The sequence below is a fragment of the Corvus brachyrhynchos genome, unplaced genomic scaffold, assembly GCF_000691975.1.
Source record: "Corvus brachyrhynchos isolate BGI_N302 unplaced genomic scaffold, ASM69197v1 scaffold31, whole genome shotgun sequence".
Classification (NCBI taxonomy): Eukaryota; Metazoa; Chordata; class Aves; order Passeriformes; family Corvidae; genus Corvus; species Corvus brachyrhynchos.
The window spans coordinates 1,882,057-1,899,396 of record NW_008236196.1 but is presented as its reverse complement, the minus strand read 5'-3'; the positions used below and the strand labels follow the sequence as shown (position 1 = coordinate 1,899,396).

The 17,340-nt window shown below is 39.0% G+C and overlaps 1 protein-coding gene across 1 annotated transcript in view; it reads left to right on the top strand.

Moving 5' to 3' along the window:
- The window catches only part of KIF26B (kinesin family member 26B), a 198,857-nt gene that overhangs the window by 18,337 nt on the left and 163,180 nt on the right, over nt 1–17,340 (top strand). The window contains exons 5-7 of the mRNA XM_017739909.1: nt 3,507–3,530; nt 4,921–4,949; nt 9,274–9,373. Coding sequence (XP_017595398.1) covers nt 3,507–3,530; nt 4,921–4,949; nt 9,274–9,373 — 153 coding nt within the window. The remainder of the gene's footprint in view (nt 1–3,506; nt 3,531–4,920; nt 4,950–9,273; nt 9,374–17,340) is intronic.

Below are 17,340 nucleotides of genomic sequence, written 5' to 3'. Positions count from 1 at the left end.
TGTTATCTGGCCCGTGCACCCACCCGTGGTGAGGCCACCTCTGGAATACTGTGTCCAGTTCAGGGCTCCTCAGGATAGGAAAGACAAGGAGAGGGTCCAATGAAAGCCACAAAGATGATGAGGGGTCTGGAGCATTTGTCTTATGAGGAGAGACTGCGGGAGCTGGGCCTGTTCAGTCTGGAGAACAGAAGACTGAGAGGAGATCTCATTAATGCATATAAATATCTCAGAGGAGGATGCCAAGAGTATGGTGCCAGATTCTTTTCAGTGGTTCCCAGTGAGAGGATGAGAAGCAATGGCCACAAACCAGAACACAAGATGTTCCACCTTGACATAAAGAAGATCTACTTCACGTTGAGGGTGGCAGAACACTGCAATAGGCTTCGCAGGGAGATTGTGGAGTCTGCCTCTCTGAAGATCCTTTACCGTCTTTGTAGCCCTTCTTTGGACTCTCTAGCAGCTTTATATCTTTCTTATTTTGTGGCACCCAAAACTGCACACAGGACTCGAAGTGAGGCTGCACCAGCAGAGAGTACAGAGGGACAATCACCTCCCTCTCTTGGCTGGCGATGCTATGCCCCCCAGGACATGCTTGGCCCTCCTGGCTGCCAGGGCACTGCTGACTCATGTTCAACCTGACATTGATCAGGATGCCCAGGTCCTTTTTGTGGCACTGCTTTCCAGCACCTCCTTCCCCAGTCTGTCTGTACATCCAGGGTTACCCTGTCCCAGTTGCAGAATCTGGCACTTTCCCTTGATGAACTTCATATGGTTGGTGATTTTCCAGGCCTCTTTTGTCCAGGCCAAAGTGTCTCTGCAGGGCCTCTCTTTCTTCAAGGGAGTCAACAGCTCCTCCCAAGTTACTATTATCAGCAAACATACTTAGTATTCCTTTGAGTCCTGGGTCCAAGTTAGTTATGAACATATTGGGGAACCCCTCTAATGACAGGTCCCCAGTCTGATGTCAGCCCATTCCCTATAAGCCTTTGTACCCAACCCATGAGTCAGTTGTTCACCCACTGCATGATGTGTTTATCCAGCTGTGTGCTGGACATTTTGACCAGAAGGATCCAGTGAAAGACAGTATCAAAATGTTTACTGAAATCCAAAAAGGTTACATGAACTGGCTTCCCTTGATCAGCTAGGCAGGTTACCTTGTCATAAAAAGAAATCTGGTTTGATGAGCAGGACTTTCCCCTCACAGAGCCATGCTGGCTGTGAGCAATGACTGTGTTGTCCTTCAGGTGTTTTGCAATAACTCCCAGTATAATATTCCTCATGATTTTACCAGGCACTGACAAGACTGACTACTGGGCTTGTAGTCACCAGAGTAATTTCTCTTATGCTTGAAAATTGGGACAGTGTTTGCAAGCTTTCAGTCAACCAGGACCTCTATGGACTTCCAAGACTGTTCAGAAGTCATTGTGAGATGTCTCAAGATGACATCTGCCATCCCCTTGAATAATACTCTTGGATAAATCCTACCAGGCCTCTTAGAGGGATCCAACTGGAAAAAAATCCCTGTTTTGTAAGGGAGAACTCTTAAGTGTGAGAATTGCAGAAAATATCTTATGGAAAAGGAACCCACCATTATTTGGATGTCTGCTCAGCCTGTAAGTAGCTGATCTTAGACATTCAGTGATTTGTGGCAAAATATTTCATTGAACAAGCTCTTGAGCGTGACGTGGAACTAAATATAACATAGCAGCTTTGATGGGAAGATGTGCTCATGCCTGCGAAAATTTGGATTTCATCTGTGCTGAGGAGTGCACTGGAACTGTGTTAATAGTGAAAATGATGATAATCATTGTCATCATTATCATCTGCTTTATAGAGAAACGTGGGAGGTAGCTGCAACAGTCAAAGGTCATCTTTCTTTTGGACAGCAGGAAGCTGGAGGTTGCAATTAAACTCTACATGCTGTCATGGTAACTAATATATGTTTAAATAAAAGTAGTTTATGCTAAATTTTGACTCTGATTAAATACAGAGCATAATCAGCATTCTTGCCATGCCAGTGATTCCCCCTTTAAAAAACCTCCCTCTTTGTAAGGTGTCTTGTTTTGTTTTTGCACACAATCTGTGCTCTTACAGTAGCCCCTTCTGCTAGATCCATATATCAGATTTTGTGTGCAAATTTGCGTAAAGTAGGAGCAAAACGTGCCCTATGATAGTCCCTGAAGTTTCAGTATTCACAATGAACGTTGCCTTTGCTAAGCAGCTTCAGTATGTCTACATCCAAGAAAGAGTTTGAATGCAGCAGACATTATGTGTGTCCTTTGTCAGCCTCTTTCTCATAGAACACATTCTTTTGACAAGGAAAGGACTATCAGGATCTGCTGTCTTGCTCTTGTTCAAACAGTCTGTATCAGTAGTTGCAGTGGTCTCTGGCTATAGAGCAGCTTAGTATTTTACTGTGAGAGAAAAAGGTCATAATCAAATGGCAGAATGCTGTAGGATTATGTCAGTGCCCTTAGCTACAGGAACTTGCTTACTGATTCCAAGTTATGTTTTCTAAAGGTGAACCTTGTACTGAATTATTCCTTCAATGTGTCTTCTGTTGTAGTGAGTGATTTGTGAGAGATGCAGAGTATGTCCTTGGTACTCTGTGGTGTATTAAAAGATGAATGACTTTGGAAATCACCACCACTTTCAAGTTGCTCTGATTGAATGGTGTAATTGTTCCTTTTTGCCTTGTGAAGGAGGTGTCAATAATTTGATAGTTGTGTGGGCAGCACAAGATTCCTCTTTTTCTCTACCCCCCTGCCCCTAAAATCCAACTTCAGTTGCGCTCTACCGGATTAACCTCAAAACATTTGAAGCTGTGTATATATAATGATATTTGAAACTGACCCATTACTATTTATCTTTCCTATTTTCACAGGTTAACCTTTCCCCACAACATGGTAAAAATATGAAAATGAGATATAATAAATGTCAAATTATCCATGTTTGTCTTTTTTTTTTTATACTGACTACAATGAATTCCAGCTGTTACCTTGTCCTTTGAATGCTACCAAACATGAGGTTTATGCTGCACTTTTTTGTTACTGCACAGAACTTAATGCAGAAGTTCCATGTTAGGCAAAAGGGATGAAGTCAGTGTTACCAGAAGGGCTCAGAGAAAATTTCTAACTTGTGGGAAGAGGACCTACTACTTATTGCTCAATTCCCTTGGTGAGGAATGCCTTTTCCAGGTGAGGTAGAATTCCAATATTTTCTTCATTAACCTCCCTTCTGAAGAGACTCAAGAAGTGTCAGCTCCTGCTCAGTTTGTTTTCTGATGCTGCTTCCTATAGGCAAGGTACTGTAATTCCACTGACAGTTTTAGTGGCTGGGAAGCTGGTAGCTGACAGAAAGCTTCAGGTTTTTGTCTCATTCTGCAATCTACTGCACTATCACATCAGACAGTGAACTCTTATGCACTAAAGAAAGTGGATAATTCTTTCAGTTTTCAAAATCAGTTTGTAAATTAGAGTCTTGCCTCGACCTTTAAGAATTAGTAGGTCAAGCCCAGGAAAAACAGGGCTGTATAGTTGTCAGGAAAGATTTGGTTTTCTATGCATGTGTCAGAAGAAAGACCACATGCAGGATGTGCTGTGAGTTGCATCCCCCACTGCTTGTTTCATCACTCCCATACACCAGAAACCAGCCTCTTTGAGCCAAACAGGAAAAATAACTTTATCTTGTTATGACTGAGAAGACACTGATGAGCCAAAAGGAGTTGGTTGGAAGGTAGAAGATTAATGTTGTAGAACAGCCAGAATACCTGATTGTGCGTAATGGAAAACTTGGTATTAAGCTGTTAAGCTTGTGTTATAAACAGGTTTATATGAATTTATGATGCTTTTGGTATATAGAACTTTGAGAGATGTGTCCTTTAGTGCTTCCCTCAACTCATCCTTAAAAGGGGAGTCTTTAAGAAAAACTTTTTTCTTGGTTAATGTGGACATTTATTGTCTAAAATAACCCAGGAAGTAATTTAGTATTTATTGGGCAGAAAATTCAGTGCTGCACTGAATAAAGAGTGGCTTGCCAAAGAAGTAATTCATGAGTGTACGTGTGTTTATGAAAGAGAGCTTTCTACCTTCTGTTTCTTCTTGCTGGTGAGCTTCTCTCCTGAGGTTAGGAATTCTGGACACTGAGAATTGCTTTATAGTGAACTTGAACACAGATTTATATTTTGAATTTAGCTTCAGATATGGATATATTTCACACATTTCTGTGCATGCATTTCATTCATCAGTTACTGATGTTAACGAGATTGTGGGGATGTTCTTGAGTGTTCACTAACTCCAGAGCAATGGATATTTCTCATCTTTCATAAATGCTAACTTTCATTTGTAAGTAAGGTAATATCAATTGGGAGTCCTCAGTTAGGAGCTTTGGAAACATTAATGAGCTTGGCTGTAAAACACCCTTATGTAAATATAATTAACCTCATACTGCGTGGTGGCAAATCTTATACATGGAGAGACTCGGTAACTGGAATGAGAAGAGAATCTAGCCTGGCTAACACCTGTGGTTTAACTGCAGAGCCATCTTTTTCCTATGAAGCACAGAATTTAAATCATGATTTATCTCCAGCTCTCACTGTATAGTGTCAGAAAGCAGTGAAAGAGGAGGTTAATGGTTGCCTTGCATTTATGAGACAGAAGAAAAAAATGGAGCCTTGGGAGGGACATCTGTCTTGTTTCATGTGCACTTGAAAGGTTTTTATTGAGGCATGAAAGGTTGTGTTGTTTCATGCTTTGTCTTTTTGTTGCTTATCCAGGCAGTGATGTACTGCCAACAATTCTATAAAGGAATTTCTCAAAATATGTCCTATTAACTGATCTTAAAGCTCATGTATATGCTACGTGGGTACTCACAGAAAAGAAAAGAAAGAGAATTTAGGAATCAAGTCTTTTACCCCTTAAGTACAGAAACAGCATCTACTAAGAGAGATGGTGACACTAAAGAGGCAGATTTACATGAACTGTGCTTGCCAGATGTACGTTAGTGTGGAAAAAGAGAAAGGTAAAAAAAAAGAAAATTGCCTGAGTTTGTTAATGCTCAAAGTTTAATTTTCGACTGTGTCTTTTGAACTGAGATGAGGGAAAAAAGAAATTCTCTAAGAGCTTTGGAAATGTTTGTTCTATGAGTATTTTTCCTTAAATGCATGATATATCCTGGGTGATTTACTCAAGTTTGTATATGTGTGAACTTCAGAAAGCAAGGCCGGAGAGAAGGGGCTATTTTGGCACTGTGACTGGAGCACAGAGTAAATGAGATGGTAAGATTGCCTCCAAATCCCACTCTTCAGTTTGGTTTAATAGTTTGAATGGTTTCTACACTCTTAATCAGTGAGGCAAAAGAAAGAAATGCAGAATAACTGACTTGAAGTCAGTAATCTTCAGATACGTGAATATTCTGGGCTCCTCTCTATCCCCTGCTTTATGTACATATATTGGACTCTGGGAATAAATGAGGATTTATTAGTCAAATATTATGGGCACACATCTTGGTGTCTAGTGAGGTACTCAGCCTGCAGATTGACCTACATGTACAAATTTGTGCAGTATAAACAATACTGTGGAAAGTACTGGATGCATAAAAGGTTCACAGTCTGGCACAGATTTCGGCATAGCACCATCTTTCCCTTTCATTTCCATTGGCTGCATGACCAAAGGAAGGTAAGGAAAAGATAGCAACAGAGTGACTTGGACTCATTCAGGCAAAACCTGTTGTTCTGTTAGAGGTTAGAAATGTTGCAGTATCACAGGATACTTCTGTGAGCTTTTACCTGTGTAAGGCAAAGTAGTGTTGCAGGCTTCCCAGATTAGGAATTAGAGAATGTTTGAAATTCAAGTTAATATTTCAGCTTTCATTGCTTCTGGAGACATTCACTGTAGAAAAAAATCCCACAATGGCAGAAAGTAAAAAGTGCTAAAAGCAGAGATAATTTCTCGATTAGGAGATCCTGGACTGTGGCTTGGACAGTTCTTATTTTATCCTGATTTTTCTGTATCTTAGGTATGTTCCCATTTTGGTATCCCTGTAATACACTGTTGACTAAGACGTGTCCCTGCTGAGGAAAAGAGTAAATTGATGGAGTGCAAGGATAGACATCATGTACATTCGGAATTTAGTTCTGAGCGAGGTTCCTGCTAAGAAGCAGAATTTTTGCTTAGGAAGTGTGCCAGCATCAGTAAGGAAACCAGGCAGTGTTGCTGGACCCTCAGGATCAAGAGGATACTTAACAAGCCCAACATGCTGTTTTATAAGTGTCCATCCAGGGCACCTCTAGGAGGGCACTCAGGAATGCTGCTTTTTGTGGGTGACATGTCAATGTAAACCACAGCTCCCTGTTTTCTGCAACAAAACAAGTGGTGTGATTGAACAGGAAGGAGAGCTGCTGCCTGTCCAGCAGGCACTGGTGGTCAGTACCATACAGCTGTTTCAGAACATGTTACAGATGTTTGCAGTTTGAGCAGCTGACCATGCCTGTAGTACTTGGACTGTTGTGTAGGACATGTGACAAAACAGCAATGCTACTGAAACCCCTACAGTTACATTGAAATAACCCCGTTCTGCATCTGCCCATAGGGTATGTGATTGCTAAAATAAGTGTTATTTTTCTCACTTCTCTCTGTTCTATTTGTACTCCACAAATACAGAATTTGTAAATGTGTTAGATTATTTCCACCTTCTTCTTCAGTTCCTTTGTAGTTTACAATAAGAAAATGTGACCTAAATAACAGGCTTTATAAGATCTTCATCCCCATTTATTAAAAAGTATTAACATTCTATTTGCTGACTAATATCTACTTCTGAGTACATAGGTGAGTGGCTTATATTTGTATCTTTCTAAAGGAATCTCATGTCTTTTTGGTAAGTGATTATTTTGGAGTGCTTGTATTTAAGAACTAGTTACCCAAAAAGCTCTGAAACCAAGCATCTAGACAATTTCTGGGAAGCTTGAGAGTAATACTTTTCAGGGAATGTGTACAATCAGTTTGAGGCATTTTATTGCAGTTCATGTTAGACTTGTGAATGTGGACAAGGATCATCAGAAAGTGTCTACAATTGCAGAAACCATGTCACCAATGGGACATGGCTTTCTTTTATGTTGTCCCAAGCACCAGGACACACAAATAGTTTCCTGTTTTGCAGTTGTCTGAAATGCCTCTCTCAAGCCTCACCATCTCAGAACTTCAGGGGATCTGCTGACGCCAATAGAAGTGTATTGCACTGGCTTTGGAAATTCCTATTTGGGGCTGGAAATCTTTATTTGGCAGAAGATGGGGAGGTTATGATTGCAGTTGAGATAAGTAAACTCATCAACTTCTTAGCTGCTGTCCATTTCCCATGAGAGTAGCACTTCCTAATGACATGGTCAGTAATGGTTAATGATTAATGATGATGGTTCATACTGATTTCAGATACATGAATTAGATGAACAAAGATGAGGTTGGGTTTATAAGTGCACTCTTCTCTGAAGGGAGAGCTGTCTGTTTAGTGGTTCCCAACACAGAAGGTGAGGAATTTGGTTTCAGGGTAATTTAAGGGGACAGAGCAGAATCTTGTGCTAGTTCATTGCAAACATAAATATCTGAGTTATCAAATGTGATGTAATATTTAAGGAAATATTGTTTAGTGAATTCAAGTGTGTTGGATGTCCCAGGTGGACACTGAAGAACTGTCTGCCTCCATGCTGCAAATATGAGGAGGTATTCTGGCAGACAGCCTAAATTCCTGCATTCTACCAGTGCTATGAGATGATTTAAGTCCAGGATTTCAGCTATAGCCTTCCGAGAGCACTGTGCATTCAGTGTAGTGAATCCTGTAAACTGGAATGGCTCAGCATGGGATTAACATGATGGGGGCACTTTCAGCAGTTTTACTGGTTCCTCCTAGAAATAGAGAGGCTAGTTTAGCATTCCTGTTCTTGAAGTATTACAGTTGATTGTCTAAAAGTATGTAAAATAAGGATAAACACTTCTTAGCCATAGCAGAATGGATAGCAGTTCTCTATGAGAGAAACAGAGGTTGTGTGATAGTTGGCCTAAAAAATGTTGTCATATCACATCTTTTTCCCTCACAAATACAAATCAGTTCTTCAACTTTGCTTTTAATAACTGAAATGTTTAACAGGTGAAATAAAGCAAGCCTAAGTGTAAAAAGAATTTCAGGATGTTTTCAAACACTTTTTTAAATGCACCTCACAAACATGTTTTGTTGTTTTTGTGGAGATAAGTAGAGGTATGAAATTGAACAGGTGAGAGACTACCCCTTGAAAACTTTTTGCAAGGGGAAGGAAACTATGCTGTGGATGATTGCTAGCAACAACCTGAGAGGGTTCTTTTTAGGCATATGTTGCAGTTTTGTGACATGCATTGGTGAACAGAAGCTATTTGTGGTGGAAATGAGGGAAGGAGGAAAGGAAATTTGTTAGAATTGCATGAAGTACAGGAGATGACATTACATAGGTGTAAATTCATGCAGATGTCAAGAAACTGAATTCAAAGTATTGAGGAGTTACTCCAATAGAGCTGACCCAGCTTTCTCCGAAGTCAAAGATCTTTCAGTTGATTTGGGGAGAGCTGGGTCAAGTCTGATGAAACTCTGATTCTTTTCAGACAATGAAAGGCTGAGATGAGACTTCCTAACAGGGGGAAAAATGTTAGATGGGCCATCAGAAGAATGAAATCACACGATGTTTACAATCTTTTAAGAAAGGCAATGAAAGTCAATAGTAATGATCCCAATTTTGCAGAGTGATGATAAATTGTCTAAGATTTTTCCAAGGGACTCCTTTCTATGCTGCATGTTGAGTTTGCTGGAGAAAGGTCAACAAAAATGCTTAATACACTAGTGGGGTGTTATTTTACAAAGACAAAAAAAATGTTGTTTTTAAAATTATTTTCCCCCTTGAAGTAAAATTGAAATATTTTGCAAATCTGAGCTTTCTTGTATCTTGAGGTAAGACCAAGCAAGGATTATGGTATACTCTTTTTTTTCTGTATGGATGGAAAACCATATACATTATTGACATTTTTAATGATGGGATAAATTTATCCCATTAGTTTTAATGCAGACAAGGTTAGAGCTGAGTTTAAGTACTGTAGATTAGCATGAAGGCAGCAACAGGATTGTTCACAGAGCAGCAAAGAGGGAGTGAATGAAATGCCACTCTCTTACTCCATCTGCAATCCAGAGGCATTGCTGGATTAGGAGGGGTCAGCCAGTGAGCTTTAGCTGATGACTCTTCTGGTTTTTTTCTGTCTTCAGATATCAAACCCTCCCTGCACAGCCTCCCTGCTTCTCAGAGCACCTATGTTGCCAGTGAAGTATCCACAGGCACCTCGGTGGCAGCATCATTTTTTGCCAGGTAAGAGAGATTTCTCAGATTTTCCTTTGCTGGACACATAATTTCTTTCAAAGGAGACAAGTCTGTTGTGAAGAAGTGGGGTTGAGATGTCAAAACACGGCTGTGGATACAGATCTATCACAAACTTGCAGGAATTACCATGAAAATATTGTTTAATCCACCTGTGTGCATTTATCCATACAGTAGGGATGATACTTCTACCCTCTTCTGTAAAATATCTCTTTAATGCTTGATTTGGATTAAAATGTGATGTGCTCCCAGAATAGCACTTGACTTTGTGACATTTTTAGAGGGGTGTATCCCTGAATAAGAAGGGCCCATCCAAGTAATTTCCTGAGATGGGCAATTAATTATAGAGCTAACTGGAGGTGGCTAGTTCAGTTTGGTGGCAATCTTCAGACTTTACTGAATTTTACTTCCTTCCAGGGAGATTATCAAGGTTCCACTTTCAGACTAAAAAGTTAAGGTTTTTGATTTCACCTTCTGTCCCTGTCATGCCACTTATGTGACCTGAGGGTCTAAATTCAGGCTTGGAACATTCTTTATGTTGAATATTCAGACAAAGTTAAAAATCTCGATGAGATAAAGTTTCATTTAAAAAATCAAATGACTCTCTTGATTAATTTGTTAGTAAAATGTTTTGTTAAATGGGCATATCAGCTCATAAGTGAAATATCAATTATCACAAATAAAAATATCTTTTTGTGCAGAAATATGCTCTTTGCAGAACATAATCTCTCCAGTTGAACCCTTATGTAACAAAAGACATTGAAATAATTCTTGTCTTTTAATGTTTTTTATTAATTAGAAGATTGACTTGGGAAGAGTTATGAAAGTAATGAAATAACAGGAGAATAAGCCATTATTTTAGCACTTCCAATCCAGTGGGAGATCTTGATTTCAAAACATGGAGTGAACTTTGAGTGAGTGCCTCAAAAACTTTCCGATCAGCTTCCTTCCCTTGAGAGAGCCAAACTATTACTAATTCCACATGACTCTGTCTTATTTTAAAGATAAATGGAAAAATTATAAAGTTTTTGGACTCCGTAAATCTGGAAAAAAGATTTTCCTCTCCCATTTTTCCTCACCAACATGAGGGCTGCATATGTTTGATGTCAGTGTCATACAGCAAGTGAGTCATGTAAAAGGGTTAAGTGTAGCATTTTAGAAGATCCAGTTGTTTGGGACAACTCTGCCATTTTTCCTTTGCAGATGTGATGCTGCAATAGCAAATGTGAATGATGACAGTGGTCTTGGTTTGCTGCCCTTTTCTGTTTAACTGCAGGCAATTTAAATTAAAATTGCTGAATGTACACACATGGTAGTATCTTACTGGAGTGCAGATTGGGATTAGCACATATTTTAGCATGAATTGATTTATGAAGATGACTTGACTCATTTGTTCTTCATTGTTTCATTGTTTATGCTGAGAGAATTCATTTGCTCTTAATATACTCTGCTGAAATGTAGGAAACTAATTAAATTTACTCAAAATCCCTAGTGTAAATCATAGCATTTTAAGTAGAACTCTGTTAGCTTCTAGCTGATGTTGTGAATTCTTGGGTGTGCTTGGTCCAGCAGAGCTCTCATGTTTAGACTGTTTATTTTTAAACTGTACTTAGCAAGACAAAAGCGCCTGGTTTAGTTTGGGGTATTGCACAATTAGATTAATATCACTTATGTGATATTATTTTGTCCTGGATTTCAAGTTACATCATCTGCTGGCAATTTAAGCAGCAAATTCAAGTCAGTTGTTCACTGCTTGACCTTTTAACAAGAAAATCCACAAGTTGCTTTCCAAATGTGAATCACTAATTTTTGTTTTGCATCTTATGTGTCTATTTGCATTTCTGTCAAGTTGGGGTAAGAAGCATAGGGTAGGGACCTATGCATACATGTATTATAAAATGTGAAGTAGAAGGCAGTTGTTGTCTAACTCATTAAGATGGTGCATTGTTTACAATGTGAAACAGTCCTGTGCATCAGGCCTATGAATTCTCAACTTTTGCTTTTTATGATTGTCAGTGGCACATGAAGTAGTGACTACCATCGATACCTGGTTTTTTTTGAATGTGTGTCACATGCAATGTTTTCACAGTGAGTAAGTAAGAAATTATTACAAAGCCAGAGAAATTTTCCAGTGTGAAGCTGAAGCTCAGAGCTGAAAAGCAGAACCTATTCTTTTGAAATTTGAATAATGACCCACAGTATTTCACTCTAACTTCCCTAACAAGCAAAGCAAACCTCAGATGAGGCTCAGATATAAATCATCCATCATCAGGAAAAAACCCAATTAACTAAAATACCATATTACGGACAAAATGTCAAGGCATCCGTGGAACTTTTGGTTGTAATTACTTCAGAAATATCAGGAGTGGAATACGGGGAGCTCATAATTTTTCTGTTCTCAGGCACTACTAGTTCAACAGTGACAGTCACTTGACTGGCCTGGAGCCATGGAGAAGTATCCTAAGGCCACAGTGACTCTCAGTGTTTTTAAAAACCAGGAGACTTATCAGATGTCTCAATAATTGACTATTACATCTGTAGCTGACAGATTTCCAAGCCAGCTAAAAGGCCTGCAACTTCTGTGAATTGTCATTTGTTGGGATATTGCTGCAAGGGGACTTATGACATATCTGGATTCCCGTGGGACAGTATGTGAATGCTTTAAAGAAGTAAACACTGAAAACTGGCCAAGTGCTCAGCTGGTAGGCTTATGAATATTAGATGACACAGGTATGAATAATGAATTTCTAATGGTGATTCTGACACAGAAACTGGATTCAATCAATTGTGCTTTTAGTGACAACCACCAAATTTGCCTTTCTGTTCAAGGCTATCACTCATTTTTGTCTCAGATTTGCTTCAATCATGCTAATTTAGCATCATCTTGCTTCTTACTAGTACACATTCATGATGAGAATAATTCATTTAGTGAATGTGAAATAATGTTAAGATTCTTTACACATAATGAATCATTTGCAGAGCATTTTAGAATTTTTTTGTATGACTTCACTTTTGCCTCCAGTTTGGGTCTTTGTCCTAAGAAGCACTGCATCTTTGGGCCATCGTAGCCTAAGGTGCTTGTGTCCAGCCTCTTGCCTTGTGTCCTCCAAGCACGATGAAGGAGTGTGCCACCCCAGTTAAGGGATTAGTAGATGCCTGTGTTGATGCTGCCAAAGAACTGAGGGAAAGGCCTTCTGTCACTTTTCCCTGGTGTCTCTGTGAAGCTTTATCAGGCCAAGGGGAAGACTAACTTTATTCCTATCAATGCTGGTTTCTACGTGGAGAAAACTTTGGGCACCCTGACTTCAGCTTTGGCCTGGCTACTCTGCAAATAAACCTGCCCTTCTGAATAAAACTTCTCTCTTGTGACTGGACTGTAGAGTTTCAATAGTCTCTCAGAGGGTGATAGCACAATGCAGGAACTAGAAGTCAAAACCGGGCCAGAGCCTGTCTGTTGTCCATTACGATACATTAAAGTTTTTGGGGTCTTGGTGCTGTTCCTTGTTTGCCCCATCACAGTAAGCTTGCTTTACTGGAGAGGAAGAATTTTGCATCAGGACAAAGGAGAGACATAAAAGCACATTTCACTTGGGAGGTAAAAAAAGGTAAAAAGTTTTTGAGGAGGTGATATTTTTGAATGTTAGTCTTTAAAGTTGTTTCCTGTTGCTAGTCAGGAAGTGTAATAGTGTATTTTGAACAAAAGCCTGCCTCGGTCTGAAATCAGATACAGTCATATTTGGATTAATTGAGCCTAATGGGAATATAGATAATCTTGAAAGTAGCCAGAAAATTCTTTTTTAGGGATCATTTTCTATGTCTTTATGCAACTAAACTCTAAAGAGGGCCACACAATGCTACTGTTGTAGATGTTGCAAGGCACATTTTTCAAACGGAATATCCAAATTTTTTAAAAGCTCTTACATTAGGACAAAATAAGAATATAAAAACTTAGTTGCATGTATAATGGATACACAGCTACTCAGTGTGGGATAAGCTCTACCTACAGTTACCTGAATTCTTGGAAAAACTGCTGGTGACCTTTTCCCCACTCATTCCCCATCCCTGTGTGATATGGCAGTGGGGGAAGAGGAGGTGAGGCAGTGCTCTACTGCCAAGGGGTACACTGTGTTCAAAATGCTGCTGAATGTTCCACAGATTTCCCTTCCATTCCTGAGAATCCTTTTTGAATATTTTTTAAAAATTCTCATGCATCTTGCATGAACTACAAAGCTGATATGAATACAGTATTTGTGGGGCCCTCTTGTTAAAGCTGCTGTGCTGTTTTGATGACTTAGCACTCCAGAAACCCTGGAATCTCATGCCTCCCTGTTTTTTGCATACATGTGGAAAACTTCAGTTTATCACACAACTTTTGATGTTTGCTCTTTTTCCTTGTAGTTATTCTATACAATCTTTGAGTATATGTCTGTTTTAAAGCTCAAAGGAATCCAGAAACTCTTTCGCTTAAAGACTACTGTGTATTGTAGGCGCACACCATTTTAACATCCTGGCTTGAATTTTTTGGAGGTCTGGGGCAAGTTTACAAAAAATCAATTTGTCAGACCATGCACAGGAAAACCAGGTAAGAAACAGAGGCAACAGCTAGCAGAGGAGGAAATGGGTTAGAGAGGATATTCTTGTACCACAGAGCCAGCTTTGGCTTGGGGAGGAAGGTCCACAGGAGAAACATTGGGTTTGTGTGGGTAGTCTGGTTGTAACCATTGTAGTGCAAATGTGCCACTGGCAGCTGTGAGAGCCAGGTCAGGAATCTGCTGTCGATATCCCTGTGACAGGTGCAGGTGTACATCAGGCTGTGCAGGCACACCCAGGGCATTGGAGCTGCAGTGGCCTCAGAGACCTCTCAGGAAAGAGCCTGTGAACATTGTCAGATAGTGAAAGCTGCTCGTCTGTGCCTATTCAAAAAAAGAATATTGTTGTCTGAACAGCAGATGACTCAGATATGACAGTGTTTATTCATGCTGAAGAGTTGTGGACCCAGTTGCTTTTCAAGTGATGCAGTGGTTCCATAGTTTGGGCACTGCTTGGAAAGTTCTTGATATTAAATAGTTGTCACCTCAACATCCTTAAGAGAAAATGATTTTCTGAGACTTGGGTGAAAACATGTTTTGGTTTCTTGCTGTCTAACCTATGCAAAATCTAACAGGATTCTTTCATTAGCTGAAAAAACTAAATTTAACAGTTAAATTGTGGTCAAATTCTTAGACATTTTGAAGAACTATAAATTAATAGCTCTAATCAAAATTCCTACTCTTTTCCCTCATCCTTATTATATACTGCATAAGAAATACATAAGAAGAATGTTTAGATAAAAGATCCACAGACTATCTTTCAGTAGGAATGCTTGCAGCAAGTTTGGAAACATCTGTAAATCATTTTCACAAATACTTCTACCTTCAAAGCCTGTCTTGGGCTGGCTAGTGGGGGAAATTTTAATCACAATGATCTCAGTCTTCCTGAAAGACCATGAAATGTTTAAAATTGGCACCTAGGTTTGAGTGCACAACTTCAGGGGCTGATTTTTCATGCTTGCTCAACATTCCTCAGTAATGTAGGAGACCAATGTTCATAGTCACTGCTTTTCTGTGCTTCCTGTTGCTGTGAGAGCCCTAACTAACAGGCTGTTTCTGCTTTCTGTTATTGGTGTTATTTCATGTATATAAATTTAATGCTAGTCAGAAGGGAATTGTGACTCTCCTGAAGCGAAAGAAAGCAGGCAGTTGAGGCATAAGGAATACTCTTTTTCTATGGTTCAGTGTAAACCAAATGAAAATATCTTGGTGAGAAGGACTATGAGAGTTACATGCAAGAATAGCCAGTGTGTAGTAGTGGAGACAATGATCTGAAATGCAAGGAAAAAATTAGAACTTCTGCCACATCTGGAAGAGGGAAAGCAAAGGTATGTCAATGATCTCTAATTTTGCATGGTAGTTCTATCTTGGGCCTGAAACAATTTCCAGTGATTTTTTTTTTCAAAGCTGACACATTTCCTGTGACACTTTTGTTTGAACCAGTACATGTAGTTTGATTTTTTTTTTAAAAAAAAAGCTTAACAGCAAGATTCCAGAGTAGGTTAATTTCTAACAAGAATTGTGTAGGGTACGTGTCTGAAACAATGGTGTTTGAATCTTTGGATATTCCATGCTGCCATTGTTTAAACAAAAGCTTAAGAAAATATATACACTCTTTACACCTGGGTTGGAAAGCTAGTTGGGGTATGTTTAAGTTGCCACTGGGCTGTGAACAAACGTAATTTGAACCTTTATGCCAGTTACATCCACTGTGTGTTGGTTGCAGATTATTAGCTTGCATTCACAGTTTAAAATACAGATAATGGACCTTGATTTTTAAATAGGGTTTGGGGAGTGACCCATGGAGCTATAAAAAGAAATAAGCTAAAACTACCCTAGATTATTGTAGAATACTATACTTGCAGGGGTGTGCCATCTGCTTAGTCTCAAAGCATGTAACTGATGAAAAGCATGTAAATCCTCCTCATGTTCCCAGTATCAAAGTAATCCACTTAAGGTAAACAACTCTGAAGTTAACAAATGTAATTTTCTGGTCTAAGCATGTTTTAAAAATATCATTATTTAGAAGAATCTAAAGGAAAAGATTACTATCCAGAAACAAATTATTTACCACTGAACAGAGAAATTAAAATTCCAGCCTGTGAAAGGTATGTTACTTTTATGTTATGTCTTTATTGAAATATGCTACACCTGCTTCTATGTGCTGCACAAGGTGAGTGTTTTCTGACCTGCACTTGCCCCACATATGGTTTATTTTGTATCAATGGTAATGGTAATCACTAAATAATGTTGTTATTGAAATAGTCATCAAGATTGGCAGTTTCTTATGTAACTAGCCTTTCACAGTTTTGAGAAAATTTGCCCCTTTCCTCCCTTTTTCTTTGGAAAGTTTTGAGATATAATGTTTCTCTGTGATGCAATGAATATCTGGTTCTGTAAAGCAAAGGACACATACTATGGAAATTTTTCTGCTTAAGAGATTATCTTAAAATGGGTGTCTTGTCTCCTAAGTATAATTCATTGTATTATTTTTTTCTGGTATATATTGCCTAAAAACCAGAATTGCAGATTTTTTCTGATTCCTGTGGGAATCACTGGTGTTTAGTTATAAACTTTTGTTTCTGTAAATATATATTTTGCATAATTTTAATTTTTACTGTCTTACATACACAAATACAAACTTGTGTCTGCAATTCATTTGCCCTATTAATTTTTATATGATCAGTGTTCAGTTTTTGAATTAAAAAATTGCATCTGTGGATACAATGCATTTATATGTACTTTCCCCCTCCTTTTTTTCTGTCTGCTTGTTTTCTCAAGTACAAATCCATGAAAATGCATGATAACCGAGGACCTTTTACCTAGTAAGCAAACACCCTTCTTCTCTCTGAGATCCTAGAGTCAACAGCTGATTATATTCCAATGAAAAGGGCCAGTAATGCAAACACCTACTTAAACTACTTCATGCAATGTAAATGCTTTGTGGAAGCTCTAAGTGTTATGTAGCCTCTATCAAGGCAGGAGGAGGTAATCAAGACACTTCCTGTCCTCAGTAGTTAGCAATGCCCTTTGTCCGATGTTCTGAGATGTTCCCTAAGCTTAAAGTTTGCCTTGTCTATCTGTACCCCCCTGATTGCTGCTGTTACAGATAAGAGGCTTTAGACCTGTAAATGACTGTGCTGGCCCATTCTTGCTGCACTCTCGTGTCTTAGATGCTGTGTACCAATAAATGCTTTGCATGCAGGGAAGAGTATGGGATGCTGATGATCCGGCACTGAGGCCCTGATTACTTTAGTGGTTTGTTGAAGAAGGAGGCAGTTTTTCATGGATTTGTGTTCCTAATTCTTCTAGGTCATTTCAAGCATTCACTACAAAGGTACCTAGGTGTATGGAAGCTGAATTCCTGCT